The sequence below is a fragment of the Botrytis deweyae genome, assembly GCF_014898535.1.
Source record: "Botrytis deweyae strain B1 chromosome Unknown BDEW_045, whole genome shotgun sequence".
In the NCBI taxonomy this organism is placed as follows: domain Eukaryota; kingdom Fungi; phylum Ascomycota; class Leotiomycetes; order Helotiales; family Sclerotiniaceae; genus Botrytis; species Botrytis deweyae.
The window spans coordinates 16840-37036 of NW_024066252.1; the positions used below are offsets into that span (position 1 = coordinate 16840).

At 42.3% G+C, this 20197-nt stretch overlaps 6 protein-coding genes across 6 annotated transcripts; 2 read left to right on the plus strand and 4 right to left on the minus strand.

Moving 5' to 3' along the window:
* Window positions 1–1025: 1025 nt before the first annotated feature.
* On the minus strand, window positions 1026–2769 carry EAE98_011153 (uncharacterized protein). The gene is made up of 3 exons (XM_038958775.1): window positions 2273–2769; window positions 1946–2215; window positions 1026–1891 (listed from the first exon to the last, which is right to left on the minus strand). Exons 1-3 carry the CDS (start codon window positions 2410–2412, stop codon window positions 1453–1455), a joined length of 849 nt encoding a protein of 282 aa, XP_038804779.1. The 5' UTR covers window positions 2413–2769; the 3' UTR covers window positions 1026–1452.
* A 1649-nt stretch (window positions 2770–4418) lies between these two features.
* Window positions 4419–5669, minus strand: EAE98_011154 (uncharacterized protein; the record flags this gene model as incomplete). The annotated part of the gene is made up of 3 exons (XM_038958776.1): window positions 4419–5211; window positions 5315–5576; window positions 5657–5669. The coding sequence occupies 3 exons, from the start codon at window positions 5667–5669 to the stop codon at window positions 4419–4421; spliced, it is 1068 nt and encodes a 355-aa protein (XP_038804780.1).
* Window positions 5670–6281: 612 nt separating this feature from the next.
* Window positions 6282–8196, plus strand: EAE98_011155 (uncharacterized protein). Its single transcript, XM_038958777.1, has 3 exons — window positions 6282–6722; window positions 6941–7149; window positions 7202–8196. Exons 1-3 carry the CDS (start codon window positions 6312–6314, stop codon window positions 8175–8177), a joined length of 1596 nt encoding a protein of 531 aa, XP_038804781.1. The 5' UTR covers window positions 6282–6311; the 3' UTR covers window positions 8178–8196.
* Window positions 8197–9768: 1572 nt separating this feature from the next.
* Window positions 9769–12184, minus strand: EAE98_011156 (uncharacterized protein; the record flags this gene model as incomplete). The annotated part of the gene is made up of 8 exons (XM_038958778.1): window positions 9769–10170; window positions 10247–10386; window positions 10443–10984; window positions 11048–11364; window positions 11421–11699; window positions 11749–11879; window positions 11935–12069; window positions 12115–12184. The coding sequence occupies 8 exons, from the start codon at window positions 12182–12184 to the stop codon at window positions 9769–9771; spliced, it is 2016 nt and encodes a 671-aa protein (XP_038804782.1).
* A 1027-nt stretch (window positions 12185–13211) lies between these two features.
* On the minus strand, window positions 13212–14767 carry EAE98_011157 (uncharacterized protein; the record flags this gene model as incomplete). The annotated part of the gene is made up of 4 exons (XM_038958779.1): window positions 13212–13803; window positions 13868–14477; window positions 14530–14583; window positions 14632–14767. 4 exons carry the CDS (start codon window positions 14765–14767, stop codon window positions 13212–13214), a joined length of 1392 nt encoding a protein of 463 aa, XP_038804783.1.
* Window positions 14768–17321: 2554 nt separating this feature from the next.
* On the plus strand, window positions 17322–19936 carry EAE98_011158 (uncharacterized protein; the record flags this gene model as incomplete). Its single annotated transcript, XM_038958780.1, has 2 exons — window positions 17322–17624; window positions 17687–19936. The coding sequence occupies 2 exons, from the start codon at window positions 17322–17324 to the stop codon at window positions 19934–19936; spliced, it is 2553 nt and encodes an 850-aa protein (XP_038804784.1).
* Window positions 19937–20197: the final 261 nt, after the last annotated feature.

Below are 20197 nucleotides of genomic sequence, written 5' to 3' on the forward strand. Positions count from 1 at the left end.
AGATCTCATACAGGAGTCACGCTGCATCTTCTTTCAATATCAAATATAATCTAAATATCAAATACAATACATCCATCAATACCACCCAATAAAGACACCCTCTCCAAGTATCCCTTAAAATCCTACCAATTTGACACAGCAACCCCCCTTCTTTCAAAAACATAACCCATCCCAACAATTCACAACCTACAATTCCAGACTGAATCCATGCTGTGACACTCATCTCAAAGTTTGAAAAGTCATCAGTGCATATTAAATACAATACCAAGGATTAGAAGAAGTAAAAGGAAACTGCTACTATATTATATTGTAAAGAAACCATTATCGCATCATTACAATATATCACACTATATCATACCCGAATAAATCGAGGAGAGAAGAGTAAATACATAGTATAGTATATACGCATGCATATATATATCTAAACGCTCAACCTACAACCTCACCCTATTCAATTCATCCCAAAATTTATTTCAAAAGTTAGATAATACTAATACTAATATCAATACTAATATCAATAACCCATTCACTTATCTATCTATTCAACTCTTTACTTATACTATCCCCTCATTTGTATATAAAGAGAAGAGGAATAAAGGGAAAATAAATAAATGTAAATAAATATAAATAAGTATAAATAAGTATAAATAAGTATAAATAAGTATAAATAAGTATAAATAAGTATAAATAAGTATAAATAAGTATAAATAAGTATAAATAAGTATAAACAAGTATAAACAAGTATAAATAAATATAAATAAATTAATTAATATAAATAAATATAAATAAATATAAATAATTACAAATAAATACAAATATAAATAATAATCCATCCCCATCTAAAGTCTAGAAGTAAACGAAATATATAATTTTCTATATATGATTTATATGTTTATATATATATTCTCCTCCTATATATATTTGAATATATCTTTTTCTTTCTCTGATAATATATAATATAATAAATATCTACGTATATTAAAATCAACAATATAGTAGAGGAACTATATGTATAGAAAGTCATAAACTCTCATTCTTTCAATTATTAACATACTTTATATCCGCTATAAAAATAAATTCACATAGATACTTATCTAGACTCCGTACCACTACAACCTCGCCTAAGTACAAAAGAGAAATCTTGGATAAATATATACTTTTATTCATAATTACATCTCATCTAACATTATCGACATTAAGCATCTTGCTCACTCTAATCCAAATCTCCATATATGCATGCATGCAATCATAAATGCTTCATAACTCCAAGCGCCAGCTACCAAATCAACCACTCCAACCGATGCCATATCTTCCCCCGGGTATAAAATGCATCTATCCATCTTTCTATGATACATTCCTCCATTCGTTCGTCTGGTTCGAAATCTCAACATCTTTAGTCTTTTCGTATAAACAAGTCATCATGCATATTCGTTCCTTCACAAAACAACGAATCTAGAAGTTCCTCGCCGGAACGACAGGCTCAGGATTGTATCTTCCGTGTCCACTGCTTTCCGCACTCCCATACGCTCTTTGTTCATCGGCAGCTCCATGATGCCCTCTCTGTCTACTCTCAACATCCATCGCCATTGCCATCTCGGCTTCGGTGTCTTTGCTCTGGTAATGTTTTGTTCTGATGGCTGGGATGAAATCGATTGCGAAACTCCAAACGTAGAATGTGTAAATCAATGCGATGATCCATTCAAGGATGGCAGCAGTGTTCCACCAAGATTTACGGTTGCACACACCGAATCCGATGGCGAGACCTAATTCGACAAAGATGAAGGCAAGTTTGACCCAGAAGGAGATGCGTAGGACGCTGTGTTCACGGTAGTGGATGCCGAGACGTTGGTATTCCCAGCAGATGAAGACGGCAGAAAGGATGTAACCACCGCTGATAAATTGTTAGTTCATTCTCCATGTGAGGGTGGGAGAGGAGGAAGCTTACATAAAAATAGCTAGACAAATGTCGTGTGCAGTGTGGTGGTCCACATCATTGAGACATGTAAGACAGATCAAACCGATTCCACCTGCAACGGAAAAGACAATAGCAAGGCCCGATAATACTTTTTGGAAGATGGAGGTGTTTCCATGTAAACGACCATTGTGTCGTAACCATCTCTCCGCAATAAAGACCATATTGAAAGTAACCATGGTTACGGTACCCATAGCAATAAAGAGTGGTTGAAGTTCATGGGCTCCGATATCTGAGATATATCTGCATGAAAATGTTAGAATAGATATCTTGAGGTTGGCGAGAAAGAGAATCACTTACGCAATAGTTTGACCATTATCCATAGGTGTAATTATTGGTGAGCCATCTGCGACTGCCCAGGTCAACAGCATGGCCAAGAGCATCGCAAGCCATACCATTCCTGAAAAGACAGGTATCATCCAATATGATATTCCAAACATTTTGATGGATTATATGTGGTTGCCAGTTGAGAAAAGGTATTCAATTGATTTGTAGTAAAATTGTGATTGAGTTGACTGAGTTTTGATATTTCCGCCTCTGAATTCCGATTTCCAACCAACACCAGAAGGCGCTTCGATATTGGCAGGTGAGATGATGTGTATATGAAATGGGAGCACGAGCAAGTAAAGCAACTTCTCAAGTTCCACCCTTCAATGATAGACCGAAGACTCTTTATTGGAACAATTGAGGTTATCCAGATTTATCTAAAAAGACAAGATACGACGGGATAGGAGGACACAAGATCAAAGCAAAGAGAAGAAAAGAGAAGAAAAGAAAAAATCCAAAAGTCTAAGCACACCTCTCGCGCATTTTAGCTACCTACATTTTATTCTTTACCAGCCGGCCAAGCAAGGCAAGGTCAGAGAATCTCCATGTTCAATTTTGCGATACACGCTAAACGTCATAGTTGCCCATTACATTAAGTCAGCCGGAGGATCGGTGGATCCGTGATGACCTTGTCTTGTCCGGCCCTGCCATCTTTTGCTTGAATGGCTTTGAAGTTTGATCCAACCAATGCCGTGGAAGAATGGGAAGAATGGGAAGAATAAAAATGGAGTGAATGATGGAATGATGGATGGAGTGAGTGATGGAGTGATGGGGTTTGCATACTTTTTAGTCCGTAAACTCCATTTGTACGGAGTAGAGTAGATGGTAGATTGTAGATGGTAGATAGTAGACTGTACAAAGAAAAGCCTTCGAGACGCGTAATTTCTTGGAATGCGTATGGCAGAAGAGTAGTCATCATCGAGGAAAGATATTTGAAATCATACATACTCGTACTAGGTAGATAGATAGATACTATTACCAGTACCTACTTATACATAATGCTTATACACACTGCATACTACATAGCCATCGATCGGCCATTAGCTTTGTGGCCTTTTCCAGTCGTAAGCAAATAGCTTCATCTGAAAAATCATCGAGTTATCGGTATACTAGGTAGTACAGATCTATCTCTACCTAGGACCTAGGTACCTAGTAGGTTCTCATGAAATCACAATCACAATCACATGATATTCCCATCACATTCTTTCGTTGTCAATTGTTGCACATCTAACTTTGGCCTACCCTCGTTTAATATATGTGAGTGTCCTAGCCACCAAGGTAGTGTCGGTAGGTATACTTTGTACATTCATTCGTTCATTAATAACTAGAAAAGATATCGATAGTCGGCTCTTCCAAGCAGCCGATTATTACTTTATCATCAATCTCTATCATGCACATAGATCGCATCAAATCAGAGATCAGATCAGATCACATCGGATATGATATGATACCAATGTGTTTCTAGGACGTTTCAATTTCTCAAAACTATCGACTCACCTACCCACCTATCTACCTACAATCTTACCATCAGTGCGTCGGTGAAGGATCCAGTCCAGTACATGAGATCGTACGGTCGGATTTGGTACTTATTAGATTGATATACTTATTAACTGTCTATCGTAGATTTCATGATATAGGTGATAAGTCTACTTCGATGTCATCCGAATACAATAATCTATAGTTCGCACAAAATTCGCACGTGGTTACCCATATGAAGTGATTAATAGATAGAGAGAGTTGAATTATTTGCATCCCGAACAAACATCTTCTTCAACCACACACAGCACACACAGCACACACAGTACAATCATTGTTGTTGAAATAATAAAAGCTCCATGTTATTGTAACCGCAAATAGATAGATATATCAAACTCAATCCCCTTGCAATCCAATGTCTCAAAAATTTCAATTCTCCCTTCTGCCCAAATCCTTGATGCAAAAACAATACTAGCTACTCAATTACCACGCTATGCAGTCTAAAATAATCGAGTACTCATCACCTCATTCGTAGCCGAGTCAGCCACCTTGATCCAACGTGCCTTCACGCGAATCATCCCATGATATCGACCTCATCAACTCCGTCCATTGTCCCATCATATCAATGGATAGGTACAATTATTTACAACTTCGCTGTCAATTTCTCCCCCTTGTGAATGCATGCTACAGCATCGCTAACCAATTCATCAACAACGGCCTTGGCACTCTTCTTCTCATTGACAACAGCAGCCGCTTTACCCATCAAGAAAGGTCGTGCGTTATCCATAGTCTCATCATCAATATCATCACCGAGAGTCTCGAAATCATGTTCAACTGGAATCACACCCTTGGATGTGAGTTCCTTGATCTCGGCAGCACGGTTCTCTTCCCAGTTCTGAATATAACTGTTGGTTCGTACCCGTAATGGTCTACCAGTGAAGATGATAGTTCGAACATTGTCATCATGACCAGCGGTTCTCACAGCCTCTTGGTGAGCCTTTGGTGCACCGGCCTCATCGGTCAATATGAATCTGGTACCAACCCACACGGCACTTGCGCCCAACATTAAAGCTGCGGCAACAGTTGCCCCGTTGAAAATACCTCCTGCGGCGACAACTTGAACAGGCTTTCCAGTCATTGGACTGGTCTTTCCCTTGCAGAGGTCGACAACTGCTGGGATCAAGACAGTTGTAGGAACGTCTCCGGTGTGTCCACCACCCTCTCCACCTTGTGCGCAAATAATATCAACACCGAGGTCGAGGCATTTCTTAACATGTTTTGGATGTCCGATCATGTTGGCATAAAGAATACCAGCTTTGTGTAGCCGTTCAACGACATGTTTTGGTGGTACACCGACGGCGGAAACAAAGAGTTTGGCACCGCTCTCGATGATAATGGTAATGAGCTCGTCTAATTTTCCTTTGGTATAATCGTAGCTAAGGGAAAACTATGTCAGCAACTATGTATCAATCTGAGAGGGGGGGTGTAGTAGAGAAATTGGTGGCAAAGGAGAAGGAAAGAAATGTAACTCAAACTTACTTTGTCTTTCTCGCAGATCCTCCAACTTGTGGGAGTAAGAGATCAACACCAAAGGGAGCGTTTTGATCGTCCAAAAATGACTTGAGTTCCGCGATTTGCTCTCTCAACATATCTGGAGTGTATCCGATACCTCCTAGAACACCGAGACCACCGGCATTTGTTACAGCAGCTGCGAGTTTAGGTCCGGCAGCAACGTTCATTCCAGCGAGGATGATAGGATGATTGATCTTAAGAAGATCAGTGACCGTTGTGCGGAGTTGTTCTATAGGGAAGGCCAGTCAGTTGTTGATTCCTTCTATTTGGCATTGTTTCCTAGCTGGCATGTGATGGCTGGTTACTTACGTTTAGAAGCCATGGTTGCTATATTCTTGTGTATATAGATATGGCTCTGTGTATTATATTATGAGATGAAGATATGAGATTTGAAAAACGATCAATCAATAGTGAAGAGCAATATGTTGTGAAAGAAGAACAGGTGGATTATTTGAGGAGATTCTTACAGACCTCGGAACACTTGATCCTCAAAAAAGAAAGGATTCATCTGGGGTAAAAGCCCGGTGTAATAAAAAGATGCCTCGGTTTGATTGTTAGCGTCGGGTTAGCCTTTTCTTGGACCTGCATGCATGCACGTGCGATGTTTCCAGTATGCGCCATGTTGTTGAATGGAACCGGAATTGGATGTATGCAATGGTTACTTCTCTGTTTGAATTGATGTTGGTTTATATAATCTTCAAGCATGACGATTCAATATGTATCTCCTATTAAACTTCTGGTGTCCTCCGTATACAACTGCAGGTTATAAGGTTCTCGGCTCAAGAATGAATATCATGGTTGATCATAATATATTATCTTTAGAACTTTCAAAATGCGCCGTGGTCCGCGAATACGGTAACCCATTTGACCACTATCAACAGAGCTGCGCTGCTTCTTTCAAACTTCAAGTTTCTTCATTTGATTCGATGATCTATATCTCTAAGGAAGAGAGAACACTACACCGATGAGGGGCTCTCTATTATCATCCGTGGTGAGGCGGAGTGTGAATTTACCACGTCCGTTTATCAAAAGACCTTTCCAGGCAGTGTGTAAAGCCAAGAGCTTCGCATCTTTGACATCTCGAAGCTATAGCTCCGACAGTGCAGTCTCATCACCACTTCCATGGACTCAACATCCTCTTAATACCAATTCACCTAGTGAAAATGATGTGACACAGCTTTCCAAATCTCAAAGTCAACCTCGACTTGCATATATTGCTTTGGGTAGTAACCTTGGTGATCGAGTAGGATGGATCGAAATGGCTTGCAACAAAATGTCGGAGAGGGGCATCAAAGTCAAGAGAACGAGTGGTTTATGGGAAACTGAACCCATGTACGTTCTTGATCAAGAGAATTTTTTAAATGGTGCTTGTGAGGTGAGTTCTACTTTCGCATTGACTTGGTGTCAATTTATACCACGTGATTATACATATTGTACTTTTGGAATTGTACATGTCTACCAAGTTTGAACGGTAATCATCATGATTGCGGTTATTGATCAGCCGCACTTTTGAATGTCAAGTCCAAGGTCAGATGAAACAGGTTCATCAAAACCCCAAAGATTTCAAGAAATCTAGCTAATAGGAATCTATAGGTAGAAACAACCTTGGAACCAATTGCTCTATTAAACGAGCTTCAAGCTATTGAGAATGAGATGGGTCGAATGAAGATTATTGACAAAGGACCAAGAAACATTGACCTTGACATTCTACTTTACGAGAATGAGGTTGTAGATCACCCAAGGTTACAAATACCTCATCCTGGTATGGTTGAGCGGGAGTTTGTTTTGAGACCACTGGCAGAGTAATTACGAGCCCTCAATTTCGTTGACTAATTGTCGCTCATATGGTTATAGGCTTATTCCTGGACAACCTTTGAATCCGAAAACTCCATGGAAGTTTACCCAGGATTATCTAAATGAATTGCCGCCATCCCCGACCCCTTTATCTACCATAACTCCATTACATCCATCCATTGGTTCATTGCATGCTCTTAAAAAGAACCGCCAGACCCATGTAATGGCAATTCTGAATATGACACCCGACTCTTTCTCCGATGGAGGCGAAAATCTCAATGAGCGAAATTTTCTACGAGCCAAATCCTCACAATTGATTGGATTCGGAGCAACTATCATTGATGTTGGTGGTCAATCAACCGCACCAGGTGCTCCTGAAGTATCTTCTGAGGTAGAAATAAGTCGCATCTTACCGGCTATTCAAGAGATTAGAAATACCAAATCACCCAAGAACGTAGCAATTAGTATCGATACTTATAGGGCATCTGTAGCTAGGGCTGCTGTTGAAGCAGGCGCGGATATCATTAATGATGTTTCTTCAGGTCAACTTGATCCTGATATGCTATCTACCATGGCCCAACTCGGAAAAACCGTATGTCTTATGCACATGAGAGGAACGCCAGCAACTATGACGACTCTCACAGACTATGAGCCTGAGGGCCTCATCCCAACCATTGCAAACGAGCTATTAGAGCGAGTAGCAGAAGCAGAGGCTGCTGGTATTCGGCGATGGCGCATAATTCTAGATCCTGGAATTGGATTTGCGAAGACACAAAATCAGAATCTCGAAATACTTCGTCGGATGGATGAATTACGTGATTGGCCCGGCCTACAGGGCTTGCCGTGGTTATTAGGGGCCAGTCGAAAGAAGTTTATTGGTAAAATCACTGGAGTCGATAGCCCAAGCGAAAGAGATTGGGGTACTGCGGCGACAGTGACTGCAGCTATTCAAGGCGGAGCTGACATAGTGAGAGTACATTCTGTAGGGAAGTTAGCTAGGGTCGCTAAGATGTCGGATGCCATATATAGAGCTTGAATATGCATTCACCACCCTCAAGATATTGTCCAAAACACAGATTTCATGGCGTCTAGCTTCGGTGCCACGTGATGGTTACACAGGCGAAGATGCTGCTCGCTCGCCATGAATCTATAACCCCTTTATTCCATCTCTCCAAAATAAGTCTGCTAAATGCTCTCCTCATAGATCCCAGAAAAATAATCTATGATATTACTTGTGGCTGCTGACTTATATTTGAGAGATCAGTTGGAGAGGGAAACGATGAAAACTACATACTTGCTTTCAAACTGCTACCCACATTTGAACACGGCTTCCAAAGTTACCACACCAATCTTATGCCTCAAATACAGTGGCGATTTTCTTTTGGCCATGGACGTAATGGTTCATTTTGTCACAGATTCCAAGTGTGTCCTTGTCACAGCCCGAGTTTTTCTATGATTGCCTTCGACAATTTGTGATGAAATCATGTTCTATGTTGTTAAAAATGTTGTCGGATACTTCTTGACTTTACATGTTTGTGCTTCATATTCTGTCCATCCAGCTTCTTTAAAAATACAAATCAGAACAAACAATATATTTCGTCCAAGTTAGAAGAAGGAAAAGACCCTGATATATTTTCAGTCTTAAATCTGGTTCCACCGAAGCTACATTCTATGCCAAGAACGTTCGGCAGTCCAGATTCCTATTTCCAATTCCATTCCCGATCCCGATCCCTCCAGTGAGGCTCGAGATATACATAGATATCTGGGTATGGCTCGATGCTGCGGAGCTAAAATTCTACCTTCCTCTTTCCCATATAGGCCGCAGAGACATCATTAGTCCCTAGCTATAGCGATTGACGGAGATGCTGATACATCCCATTCTTACACCTAGCTTATCAGATTACCATCTATCTATATGTTCATAAAAGACCATGGAAAATAAGTTGAGGAGAATAGTGGAAGATTTGGATCATTGGGAAAGATTCCTAAGTTATTCGGGTTGTGAAATATAGCAAAATTCAAGCTAGCAGTGTTATTTCAGGTGATTCACATGCAATCCGTTACTGCGGTAGTCTTCTTACTGCTTTTGCTGCAGTTTCACGGAACCCCTTGGGACGAAATAGAAGTATGATGGAAGTCGACCTCGAAGTTGATATCCATTACTCATGTTCGGAATCGATTCTCTTGGGAGTGTTATTCTTAACTTTGTGTTGTTGTACCAACTTATACCTTGAGGCCCTGAAAGATGATCTCTCAAGCCCAATTTTCCTTGTTAATACAGCGGAAGTACAAGTCAATGTTGAATGGAAAAACCATCAACTCTAGGCTGAGTACGAAAGGCTATTGAATTCTTGGCTGCTAAGTCCAACAACTCAACCTCGCTCATCCGCATTTTACTATTGACGATGGTGATATCGATATGTGTCACGAAAGCAGCAATACGTCGTAAGTCACCTCAAACTCCAGCCCAACCTCAATATTGCCTGCCGGTATCAAAATCACGGAAAGCAATGAAATCGAAGATGATAAAAAAGAGAACATTTGCATTTTGAAACTAGCTAAAAAGAAAGAAATACTGTCAATTTCCCATTTCCCCAATCACCTACCACTCACCACCCACAAAAGCCCTAAATCCTATCTCCCTCTCCCAAACCTGCCGGTCTCCCTCCCGTAACCTCGCTATGCACCTCATACTCCCCACTATATTCCGGGAATCCTCCTTGTGCACACTTCACCTCGGTACTCACCACACTAATCTTAAGTCCTTCGACATTTCCCCTGTCAATCTCAGTCCCATCAGCTAGCGTAACTCTCCAATGGAGATTTTTTCTCAAATACGGAATGACATTCTCGGTTTCGAGAGATCCGAGATCGCCATTTTTGTACAGTTTGAGGAGGATGGGGGTTAAAGGGACGGTGCCGGAAATCATGAGGGAGCGTGCTTCGTCCTTGATGCATTTTCCGCAGCCGGTGGTTTCGGGATTTTTACCAAAGGAAGAGAAGGTGCCAATGGTGGATTGTTCGGTTGCCTGGGAGTTTGGTTAGTTTGATGAGACGGAGAAGTTTGCGAGGGGGAGATGAGAAGGGAGATGAATAAGCACATACCCAAGTTGCAGGATCGGAATTGAAATCTCCAAGGAAGATTCGGACGCGATAGGTTTGATGGAGAATATGTTTAGGAGCACGAATATTGGCAATGTATTCGCGGTATTTGATTGGTCCTGCGGTGGCAGGAGCTTTAGATGCTTGAAATGCTGTTAGAAAATCACCGAATGAGCAGAGTAACGAGAAAGGATCTTACCTTTTCCAATCTCAGACTCAAAGTCTTCTCCACCTCGAACAGCGTCTCCAGGCTTAGGCTTAGCCTTGGCGGAACTGTGAAGAAGATTTGACAAGAAGTCATGTCCGTGAGAAGATGAAGCAGCACCATCACCAATAGGTTTCTGAGCTGCATCGCTGCTATCTGCAACAACCTTTTCGGCCTGAGTGGAAATTTGTTCAGGTGCAGCAGCAGTTTGTACGCCCATCAATTGCATGAATTGGTTACTAGTAGCACCATACAACGTCTGCACTGCAGCGAGAACACTTGTTTGATATTGCTGGACAGTAGGATATTTCCATTGTTGAGTCTCCGGGTAGGCGTAGTTGAATGTGGCAGTGCTACGCACGCCATCGGAAGTCCAGTAGGTTTTCCCAGTGGCATTATTAAATGGCGTCAAGGGAGTAGTGCTGGTTTCTTGGCTGCCGCTTTGGATAGAAAAAGTTCCATCGCCAGAAGGCTTGTTGATTGCATAGCTGTTGGGGTTCAGAGCTTGCCAGATGGCAAATTGACGATCGACATTGCTGGTGAATGTCAACATTCGAAATGATTTCAGCATTGATAAAAGAAGAAGAATCATGACTTACGTATGATGCAGCCAAAATAATGGATCGAAAGCTGCGTAATCAGGATCGCCCATCTGTCCATTCCCACCAGTTTCACTATGAACACTATTGTGTACATCCTCGATACTACCGTATGTCCCCGGAGCATTGTTTGATGCCCATTGATGATTGCTAAAGGCATCGAACTGCTTATAATTGGGATCTCTCATGATCAAGTAAACATTGCTCTGGTAAGAATCAAATTGTGATTCCATAGCGTCAAATACCTGTTGCTCTTGAGATTTGGCGGTTGCACTTCCATTGGTTGGATATCGAAGAGTGGTTGGCCATCGTGATTCCTAGAGATGTCAATGCCTGCTATGATACGCTGAAGCTTAAGGATGATTGTTCATACCGGAGCACTAGGGAAGTCACCCTTTAAAGGATTCAAGGGGTTGAACTTGTAGGAATAGAGGGGGTTATTGATTTGAACTGGTTTATTATTTGAGGTCGGAGTTATGATTTGGATCGATGGTTGTCCAACAACAGTAGGGAAGTACTTATCACCAGCGGGTGGTGCAGCTGCCCAGTCCCAGTATGGCATACGAAAAGTCAACGCAGCTTGTTGATAACGGGTCTTTGTGGAAGCGGGGAATGTGGCAGCAATCTTTTGTATGATTTGATACAGATATTGCTGCGGACATGTGAGTATTGAGTAGAAGAACGAGTAAAGATGTACCCACCTCAAACAACGCAAGGTATGGACGATGCCATGGTGCAAAGAGAATGGAGCTGTGGGTACAGTAGCCCTGCCATCCAGCCGGGTTATCTCCTTGTACTCCACCCCAGGGACGATAGGGGCGTCCATGAATACCTTGAAAAGTCAGAAAGATACATATGTACAGCGAACCATGCTTCAGAAGACATACCCGCAATTCCATACCAAGATAGATCTGACTTCTGGTCAAGTTGTTGAAAAGCCTGAAGACCAAGTATGTAAAGCGTCCATTGATCAGGAAAGTTACGTTGGAGATCACGAATCTCACGCCTCAAAGGAACAGATCCTGAGAATTTAGCAAATTGAACAGCACACAAGAATGTAGCCTTACCGTCAGCAGGAGTAGGAGAAGGCTTTGGAGGCCCGGTAATAGGGTAGTTAAGTGCCGGAATGGTAGCCATGATTGCCAAGTACTGCTTGTGCACTTTCTTATGTGAGCTATGCAAATGCTTAGCTATCAAATTGAGATATAATGAGAAAGTTTGAGGGATTTAATGATAAAGAGGGATTTTAGAGATATATAACTACTTTTGAATGCTGCGCTGACAAAAATTAGATAAAGGCGCATTGGGGCGTAGTTTCCAAAGAAGTCCTTGTAAACGGCTGTGTACATGAGAAAAGCTACAGAAAGTCACGCCAAGATAATCACGAGAATTCAGCTAAATGAAGGAAACATAATTCACGAATCACCAGTGTATAAGTGGGAGCTTGTGCATATGGCAGTGTAACGGCTTGATGCGTATACCGTGATATTCGTATGCATATCCAGTACATCTTTTGCAATAGACGATGGCTTGATGACGGTCAGAAATATTATGACTCCACATTCATCTCACTGGTCACGTTGGTGCTTTATGTCTCGGTGGAGCCAAAGCCATAAGCATTTAGATGCAGCCTTGTAAGATGTTCGGGCAGAGACAGATGATAAAAGTTACACGGTCGCATTATATTGCAATATGCGGCCCCTGCATTAACCCCGCATTGGGGAACCTCAGCCGCATTCCACTCACCGACTGAACGATCGAAACAAATTCAGCAAGCGAGTGAAAATAGTTCTTGAAGGAACTCAAATAAAATTCAATGAGATTATTATAAGAAGAGAAAGCGATAACAAGACGTAGCTCAGTAAATAAGCGAAGGCCATTAAGCGAGAAAGTTTGAGGGGAGCACAGATGGTAAGAGGCCGAACTTCCTGTGCACAAGTTTGAACTCCAATAAGAAGTCAGTGGTTCGTGGAGTCAATGCATAAGATTTGTTATAGGGTAAAGCGGCCAAGAAACGACAAGAAACACGTAAGATAAAATGCTTGGGCAGAGGCGGAATTGTACACAAATTTTATGCATTCCATTTTATTTATACCAAAGATAACAAAGAAAAAATAAGAGAGAAGAAAAGTCTATCTGCACCTCTCAAAGATGACCCCCGCAATCAAAGCAACATCATACCCCCGACCATGCTGACAAGGGTCACTGCAACAACCCCGAAAGCTCTCATATCAACCTCAGCATTTCTTCCACCAGCACTAGAGGAAGAAGATGTAGAGCTTGACGAACCGGCAGAAGCAGTGTACGTGACAGCACCAGAACCTGCGGTGGCAGTACCTTGAGATTCATTTTCAGTATCGCCAGCCTCTTGAGATCCAGCTCCATCCAAACCAGGTCCAGTACCCGCGCCTTCAGTCATGTATTTCTTAGCAGGAGTAGGGATGGCTGGAAGCGCATCACCGGAGACATCCCAATCAGAACTTTCGGTTGGACAAGTGCTTGCAGATCCAGTAGTAGTAACGGCTCCACCGGCGCCTGTTGGAGAAGTAGTGTTTGCGTATGCTTCCTTGAGGTACGTGTATTGTTCAGTGGTGGAGACGGTTCCATCGGTGATATCCACGAGACCATATCCGTTACCCTCGTTAGAATATTCATATACAAGACCTCCAGAGAAAACGGCGGTCATTTCAGTGCTGTATAAAGCGGCTATTTCGGTGAACTTTCTGGTATTGGTAATGCAACCAAACTCGGACATGCTTTGAGATTTGTCAGATATTTGAATTTACAGTTATCAACACAAGATCAAAATGATAGACTTACAAGAGAGGAATACTGTAGCCAGTGTAATTTTTGATGAGAGTATCCCAGCCGGATGTGGTCATAGAAGAAGGATCGCACCATGAATAGTCATTGATTGCGTAGAAATCGGATCGTTCATCATCGGTGCCGCAGTTTAAGTACTCGGCAAGTATATATTGGTTAGAAGCAACGTCTGCAGCCGAGTAACCGACAGGAATGGATCGGTAACCCCGGCTACCAATGTATTCCTTCATATCTCGAACGATAGCCTTGACATAAGGAGCACAATTGGTGTTGTTCACATCGTTGATGACTTCATTACCGGAGAGGAAAGCAAGAGTATTGGTGTAATTCGCGAACTTGTCAATAGTGGCAAAAATGGATTGAAGGTAAACACTGTTGTACGATTCTTTGGGTTCGTTTCTGTTGAGAGAGTATAGAGGGGTATCGGTATCGAGGACAAGATAGATACCAGCATCAGCGAGGTACCCCATGCATTCGTCGTGGTCCGCAGTATTGTCGACAGCGTAAACTCTGATTGTATTGATTCCTAGTTCTTTGAAATACTCGACATCTCTCTTGCATGCAGTTGCATTAGCAATGGGATCGGAAGTAGTACCAGTTCCTCCACCTGTTTTCGAAGATTAGCTATAAAGCCTTTCTGAAGGCATCAATAGTTTTACCTGGCTGATAGTCGACACCACGAATATAGAAACGATCGCTACCCTTGTAGAAAGCTGAAAGCAGTCAATATTAAGGCCACGAAGTAGTATTTGAAAGCATACCATTTCCCGAAATCGTAACAGCCTCAACACTTGCAGTAGATGAAGCTCTTGCTGCCAACACAGGAGTGCCAGTAGCTGCAGTCATACCAAAGGAGGCAACTGAGGCAAAAAGCCCAAATATCGTACTCTGCCTCATCTTGTAAAATAAAATTCAGGTTGAAGAAAGAAGTAGAAAAATTGAGAAACGATCTATGATTTTTACAAAAGCTAATGATGAGAAAAGAGATATATTGAGGGTAGTGAGTGTGGTTGATATAAGATTCAGCCTTACAGATGCCAAGGAATGGATCTATAAGTAATGAATGTAATAAAAGCGAGAGACTGGAAACACTCGACAAGGGGAGGAAAGAGCAAAGGAAACAATAGGTATAAAGAGGAGAGGAATAAAAAGAAGTTGCTCTGAATGGCGTGGCAGGTAGAACTTATCTTGTTAAAAATGGTATTTTCCACATGAGGAATAACTTCTGATGTTCCAACTTCCAACCAGCGAACCTTCGTATTATTACGCGTCTCATCCCTCACGGTCCCGAAGTGGTACATCGACCCGTTCTTTTCGCCAACCCCAAGCGATACCATAAATAGAGATTCACTAGCTGACCCACCATAATTCTCGAGGCTATGTCGATTCACGTGATTGGCCGTCATTTCAATTGGGAAAGACATGGCGAGCTAATTTCCAAGAGATGAAGACTTCCAGTCCATCAAAATGTGTCGACCGGGTTCAACAATGCAATCATGTTTCATCGGAAGCGTATCGAAAGATCCCTCAAGGTTTGATAGTGACTTGGTACTTCCGGACACATTCTCCCCAAAGAAACCGCTTACACGGTTAGACAGCCAATCAAGAAATCTGATGCCATATGATGAAAGCACAGTCAATGTGTCATTGCAGCATAAGATTCTGACCTCCCGAACCACCTTAGAAACCAGAGAGATATTTGTAAAGTAGTAATGGGCGGTACATTGACATCAGGTCATAAAACCATCCGCTATGCCTGTAAAACGAATTGTTGAGGACTTGATACGAGATAATCTGTAGCTCGTAATTTGGCAACTGTTTCCATGCAAGACAATAATGTCACCGTTAGAATTCGGTTTCCAGGGCGGGGAATAAATGTAATCGACATTTGAGAACATTTAGAGGGTTTAGTATTATGGGCCCATCGCTGCAAGGACCAATGTAGTTCTAAGTTGAATTTTTACAGGGAAATCTCCTGACATCGCCCCACAGATTCGTTGTAAGATAAAACCCAAAAGAAATGCTGGAGTCAAACTACTCTGTGCAGCGAGTAAAAGACTCAATGAGATCTGATGCATTGAACTCTCTCTTTCCATTCCTCCTATAGTATGACAAGATGTTTACCAAATTCAACGTATTGGGATGAAGTAATGTACATGTAGAAAGCCACAAGAAAAAATACAGCAGTGCAGTCCTCATACCTTCTGGAAATCCATTTCCAGTATTTGGAAAATCACTGCAGATTATCGTTTAGTCTAGACAGCTCATATGAGCCATGATTGATTTTGGGGGGTTGCTAGTGGAGCCATGAAAATACCTTGAGAAAAAGGAGAATTTGGGAATGGATGATTAAGCTGACGCGTGTCATGGAAACTTATGATCGACTTCGACTTCCTTGTGCATACCTAGTATGGTAATTTGTCTTAATAAACTTTCACAATCTACTGAGATTGACATGAGATTGACATGGAACTGAGCTTAATCTTGCTGAAATGCGTCGCTAATGTGGAAATAGAATGCTTCGCTGAGGTCTAAATGTGGCCATGAATTGTTTCAAGGTTCCTGTCAGCATACTTACAGTAGACAGCTCATTAACATAGCCTGCCCAGTGTACTTATTGTGGGCTATGATGCATTGCATTGCCATCTATTCCATCTGAAATGGATTCTAAGAACTCCCGTTCAATCAACCGGAGTTGACAAAAGGATGCAAATAGCGTTAATGGTCGAGGCCTGAGGATTGTCTGACTTTGAAACGCAGTGAATGGTGACCGGGCCTTGAGGTTATTGGAACATATCGGACAATAGGATGATAGGACGATAGGACGATAGGACATTCTCAATAGCCATACGAGGCAGAATATTTTGAGAAGACACTGCCTAAGACTTGAGATGCCGCCCAAAAGGATCTAACTGCCGGACAGACTTTTATCCAGTTTCTTCATTTCATCGCTCGTAAGTCGCGAATTGCTAGATTTCAGTGCTTGCCGTGCCTTGAATGATGATGTAGGGAAACTGTAGGGCAAAGAGCATTGTTCCATCCGAAAATAGTAACAGCAGCGACGATGAGGATCCTTCGAGTCCTCCAACACGACGAAAAAGTGTATTTTGACTTGTATTACAGGAAGAGCATCAAGAAGTAGAGAAGAGAAAGATCGATTGTCGTTGAAATTTGTTTTATCCCTATACCAAATGCCAAGCAGCCAAGCATTTCGATGCCGTACCTTCTTCTCCTGCCAAAATTCGAGATCACGTGATCATAATTTTTATGGATGAGCTAAATGTATTGACTGTTCTGGCACAACCGCTAAATCTGGTTTGTTTACGCTGCACCAAGCGAAGAGCTCCACGAATTTAATGCAATGCAGACCGCTATTATATCTTTGATATTAAAGTGAGATATATTACGATAACATGTTGTTATCATATCAACTTTGCGGGGGATCAACAAAATGTCCGTCTCAACCTTTAATCCTCTTGGGCGATCCCGAAGTCTTCGAACTTCGACAGCCTCAAGCAACTTGAGGCTCCCTTCAAGCACCAACTCACAACCACCCTCTGGCCCCTCATACGTTGCTCTTTTCATAACGAATCTTCGACTTCTGGATCTCGATTTGCGAGATGACTGGCCAGATATCACGGCGGTAACATTCTCTACCAAGGATGCGCAACAGAATCAAAAGAAACGAATACAGAGTGTAGAGTGGGCACTGTTTCAGCTATTTGCAATTTGGGATCCGGAAGAGACTCGAAATGTACATTAATGCCTTTCATTGTCACTTTGGAATGAAACAAAACAGCTAACTCGTGTCTATAGAAATTACAACCATTTTTCCCACCACTCGAACCTCTCCAGTCCCTCAATCTGCGCACCGCATTGTTTCGATGTCTCGACCAGGCCAAGAAGAATGGAGTCCTTGGACGAGATACTGTACTGCGGAAAACTATGTTGGACGAATGCAAGGGTGAAAGGCTGGAGGAAGTTTTGGCGGTATTTTCAAACGCTGTTCTGAAAAGGGTCGTGGAGGATGACACCTCTGGACGATACGAAGCTCTTGCCCAACAACTGGCACTGGAGAACTTCTCATACACAGGAGAAAGGACAATACTATCGGCCTTGATATTGGCACACAAGAAATCTTTGGGCAAGCATATTGCTGAGAAGAACAATTTAAGAGCCAAATATAGCGACTTTTCTGAAACACTTGAGCTCAATGATCAACAAACTCTAAAGCGACGGGAAGATCTGAACCATGAGATGAATGAAGGAGAAGGCCATACTGGATTATCCGATAGAGATCTAGGATCATTGCAAAATACATTCCGCAAGAATTGGTCTGGTAGTAACGAGTGGCTGGAAACGATTCTTTACGGAGATAATAGGCCCAGTAGAGAGGGACTGCTGGCCAAGCGTTTTGATGAGCTTTGGGAACAGATTGAGAATGGTACTGTTGCAGACATAGAAGGAAAGAATGATACCGGGCTCGTTAAACGGCTAGAGGCGCGAGTGCAAAATCAAGAGAGCCGTTTAGCTAGATGGCAAGAATTCGGACGGACTTTGACTCGAAACGGTACCAAATCACCCACCAAAAAGGTGCAGGCAGTTCCTGTCGAGGAGAAGGGCATCAAACTTGGTTTCAACGACCACCAGACATTACAAATCGGGAAGTATTCTACAAAGGATGCCAGTTCCGTGAACATCCCCATTCTAGATGAATATGCTCGTTTAATGGAAAGAACTCGCAATGCGTTGAATGATGTATCCAAGCAAAAGGCGTTTTCCAAAGAAAACATCATACAGGGTGGCTCGAATAAAAGGCTCAACCAGCCTTCTATTGATTTAGCCAAAGAGTCATTGTCACCAAGTAATCAGGATGGGGACATATCTCCATCAGCCAATGTATCTCCCGACCATTCGCCTGTCTCGGTGGGAATTCTTGATGCTGCCGAGGTTTCTACTTCTCGTAGTCGCGAGAATGAATTGATTAGTACACCGCGTTCGAGAATATCCCACAGACCAATTCCCATTGGGTCTTCATCAATCATTCTGCCTGAACAGGCATCGGACGATCTCGGTGTCGCTAGTGAGAAATTATATGAGGCCACAACTGTAACATCGGCTATCAAAGACGACTATATATCTGCCACTCCAAGCGCTATGAGATCATCCCGTCGCCCCGTCTCTTTTGACAAAGACCCAGAACGTGAATTTGGAAGAACCTCAGCTGAGACTCCCGTATCAATCACGAGGAGACATACAATGATATCACAGCCGAGTCCATCTCCTTCTAAATCAATTCAGGCCTCTGAAAACCCTCTCGGACCTGTTCCGGAGCTCAGCCAAGCAGAGCAGATTTTGAACTCTATGTCAGCTGCATCCCCATCGCCACAAAAGTTGAAACGCTCGTTGTCTTTAGCAGAACGTACCCGTCTTACCATGGCTCGTTCGAACCCACGATACTCGAAATCCAACCTTAACGATGATTTTGATGATTTGCCAGATATGGATCGCCTCACTCTAAATCCTAAGTCTAGAGCCACACCTGTCAAGTCTTCGGTAACAGAAGAAGAAAAACATGCGGACTTGATAGAACGTACACGTCAGTCTATGGCAGGCTTTGAGGCAGCCCAAAAGAAGGCACAGTTAGAGCGAAGGCAAAGTATCAAAGATGAAAAGAGGAAACAGCGACAATCACATTTCCCAAAGGTTGTTCAAGAGGAAGAAGATTCGTTATCTCCCGCCACGCCAGCAATTGATCGAGAGGTGTTGATGGATGGAAACGATGTCGATTATGCCAGTGTTTTCATGAGTAGACCGAGAATTGCTGTTAGTCCGACTCCAGCGAAGGATAGGATGATATCATCTATGATTGAAAGCGAGGATGATGAATCGGAGGACATGGATGAGGGTATGAGGATGGGTGTGGATGCGGATTACAAAAATGCTTTCATGAGTAGACCAAGAATCGCTTTGAGCCCGACGCCGGCTAGGAATAGGAGAATCATGGATAATGATGTGCAAGAGGAAGGAGAAGCAGAAGCCGTAAATATGTGGCATGATCTTTGAGCAGCATTGAGCAGCATTGAGCAGCCACAATGTTTATGACGAATCAAAGAATGGCGTTTTTGTATCACAACGGCTTACGATTAATGAGAAATGAAATTCGTTATGAATGCCACACCTTCCTATTTCGTTCAATTCAGATTCTAGTAGGGCTCAGCCAATACTAATACTCTGCCATGGTTACACTTATGCCCTTGTGAGTTTATCAGGATTGAGCCTGGTCGACTGTTAAAGCGATTGATCTGAGAGGGGACGAAGAATGAT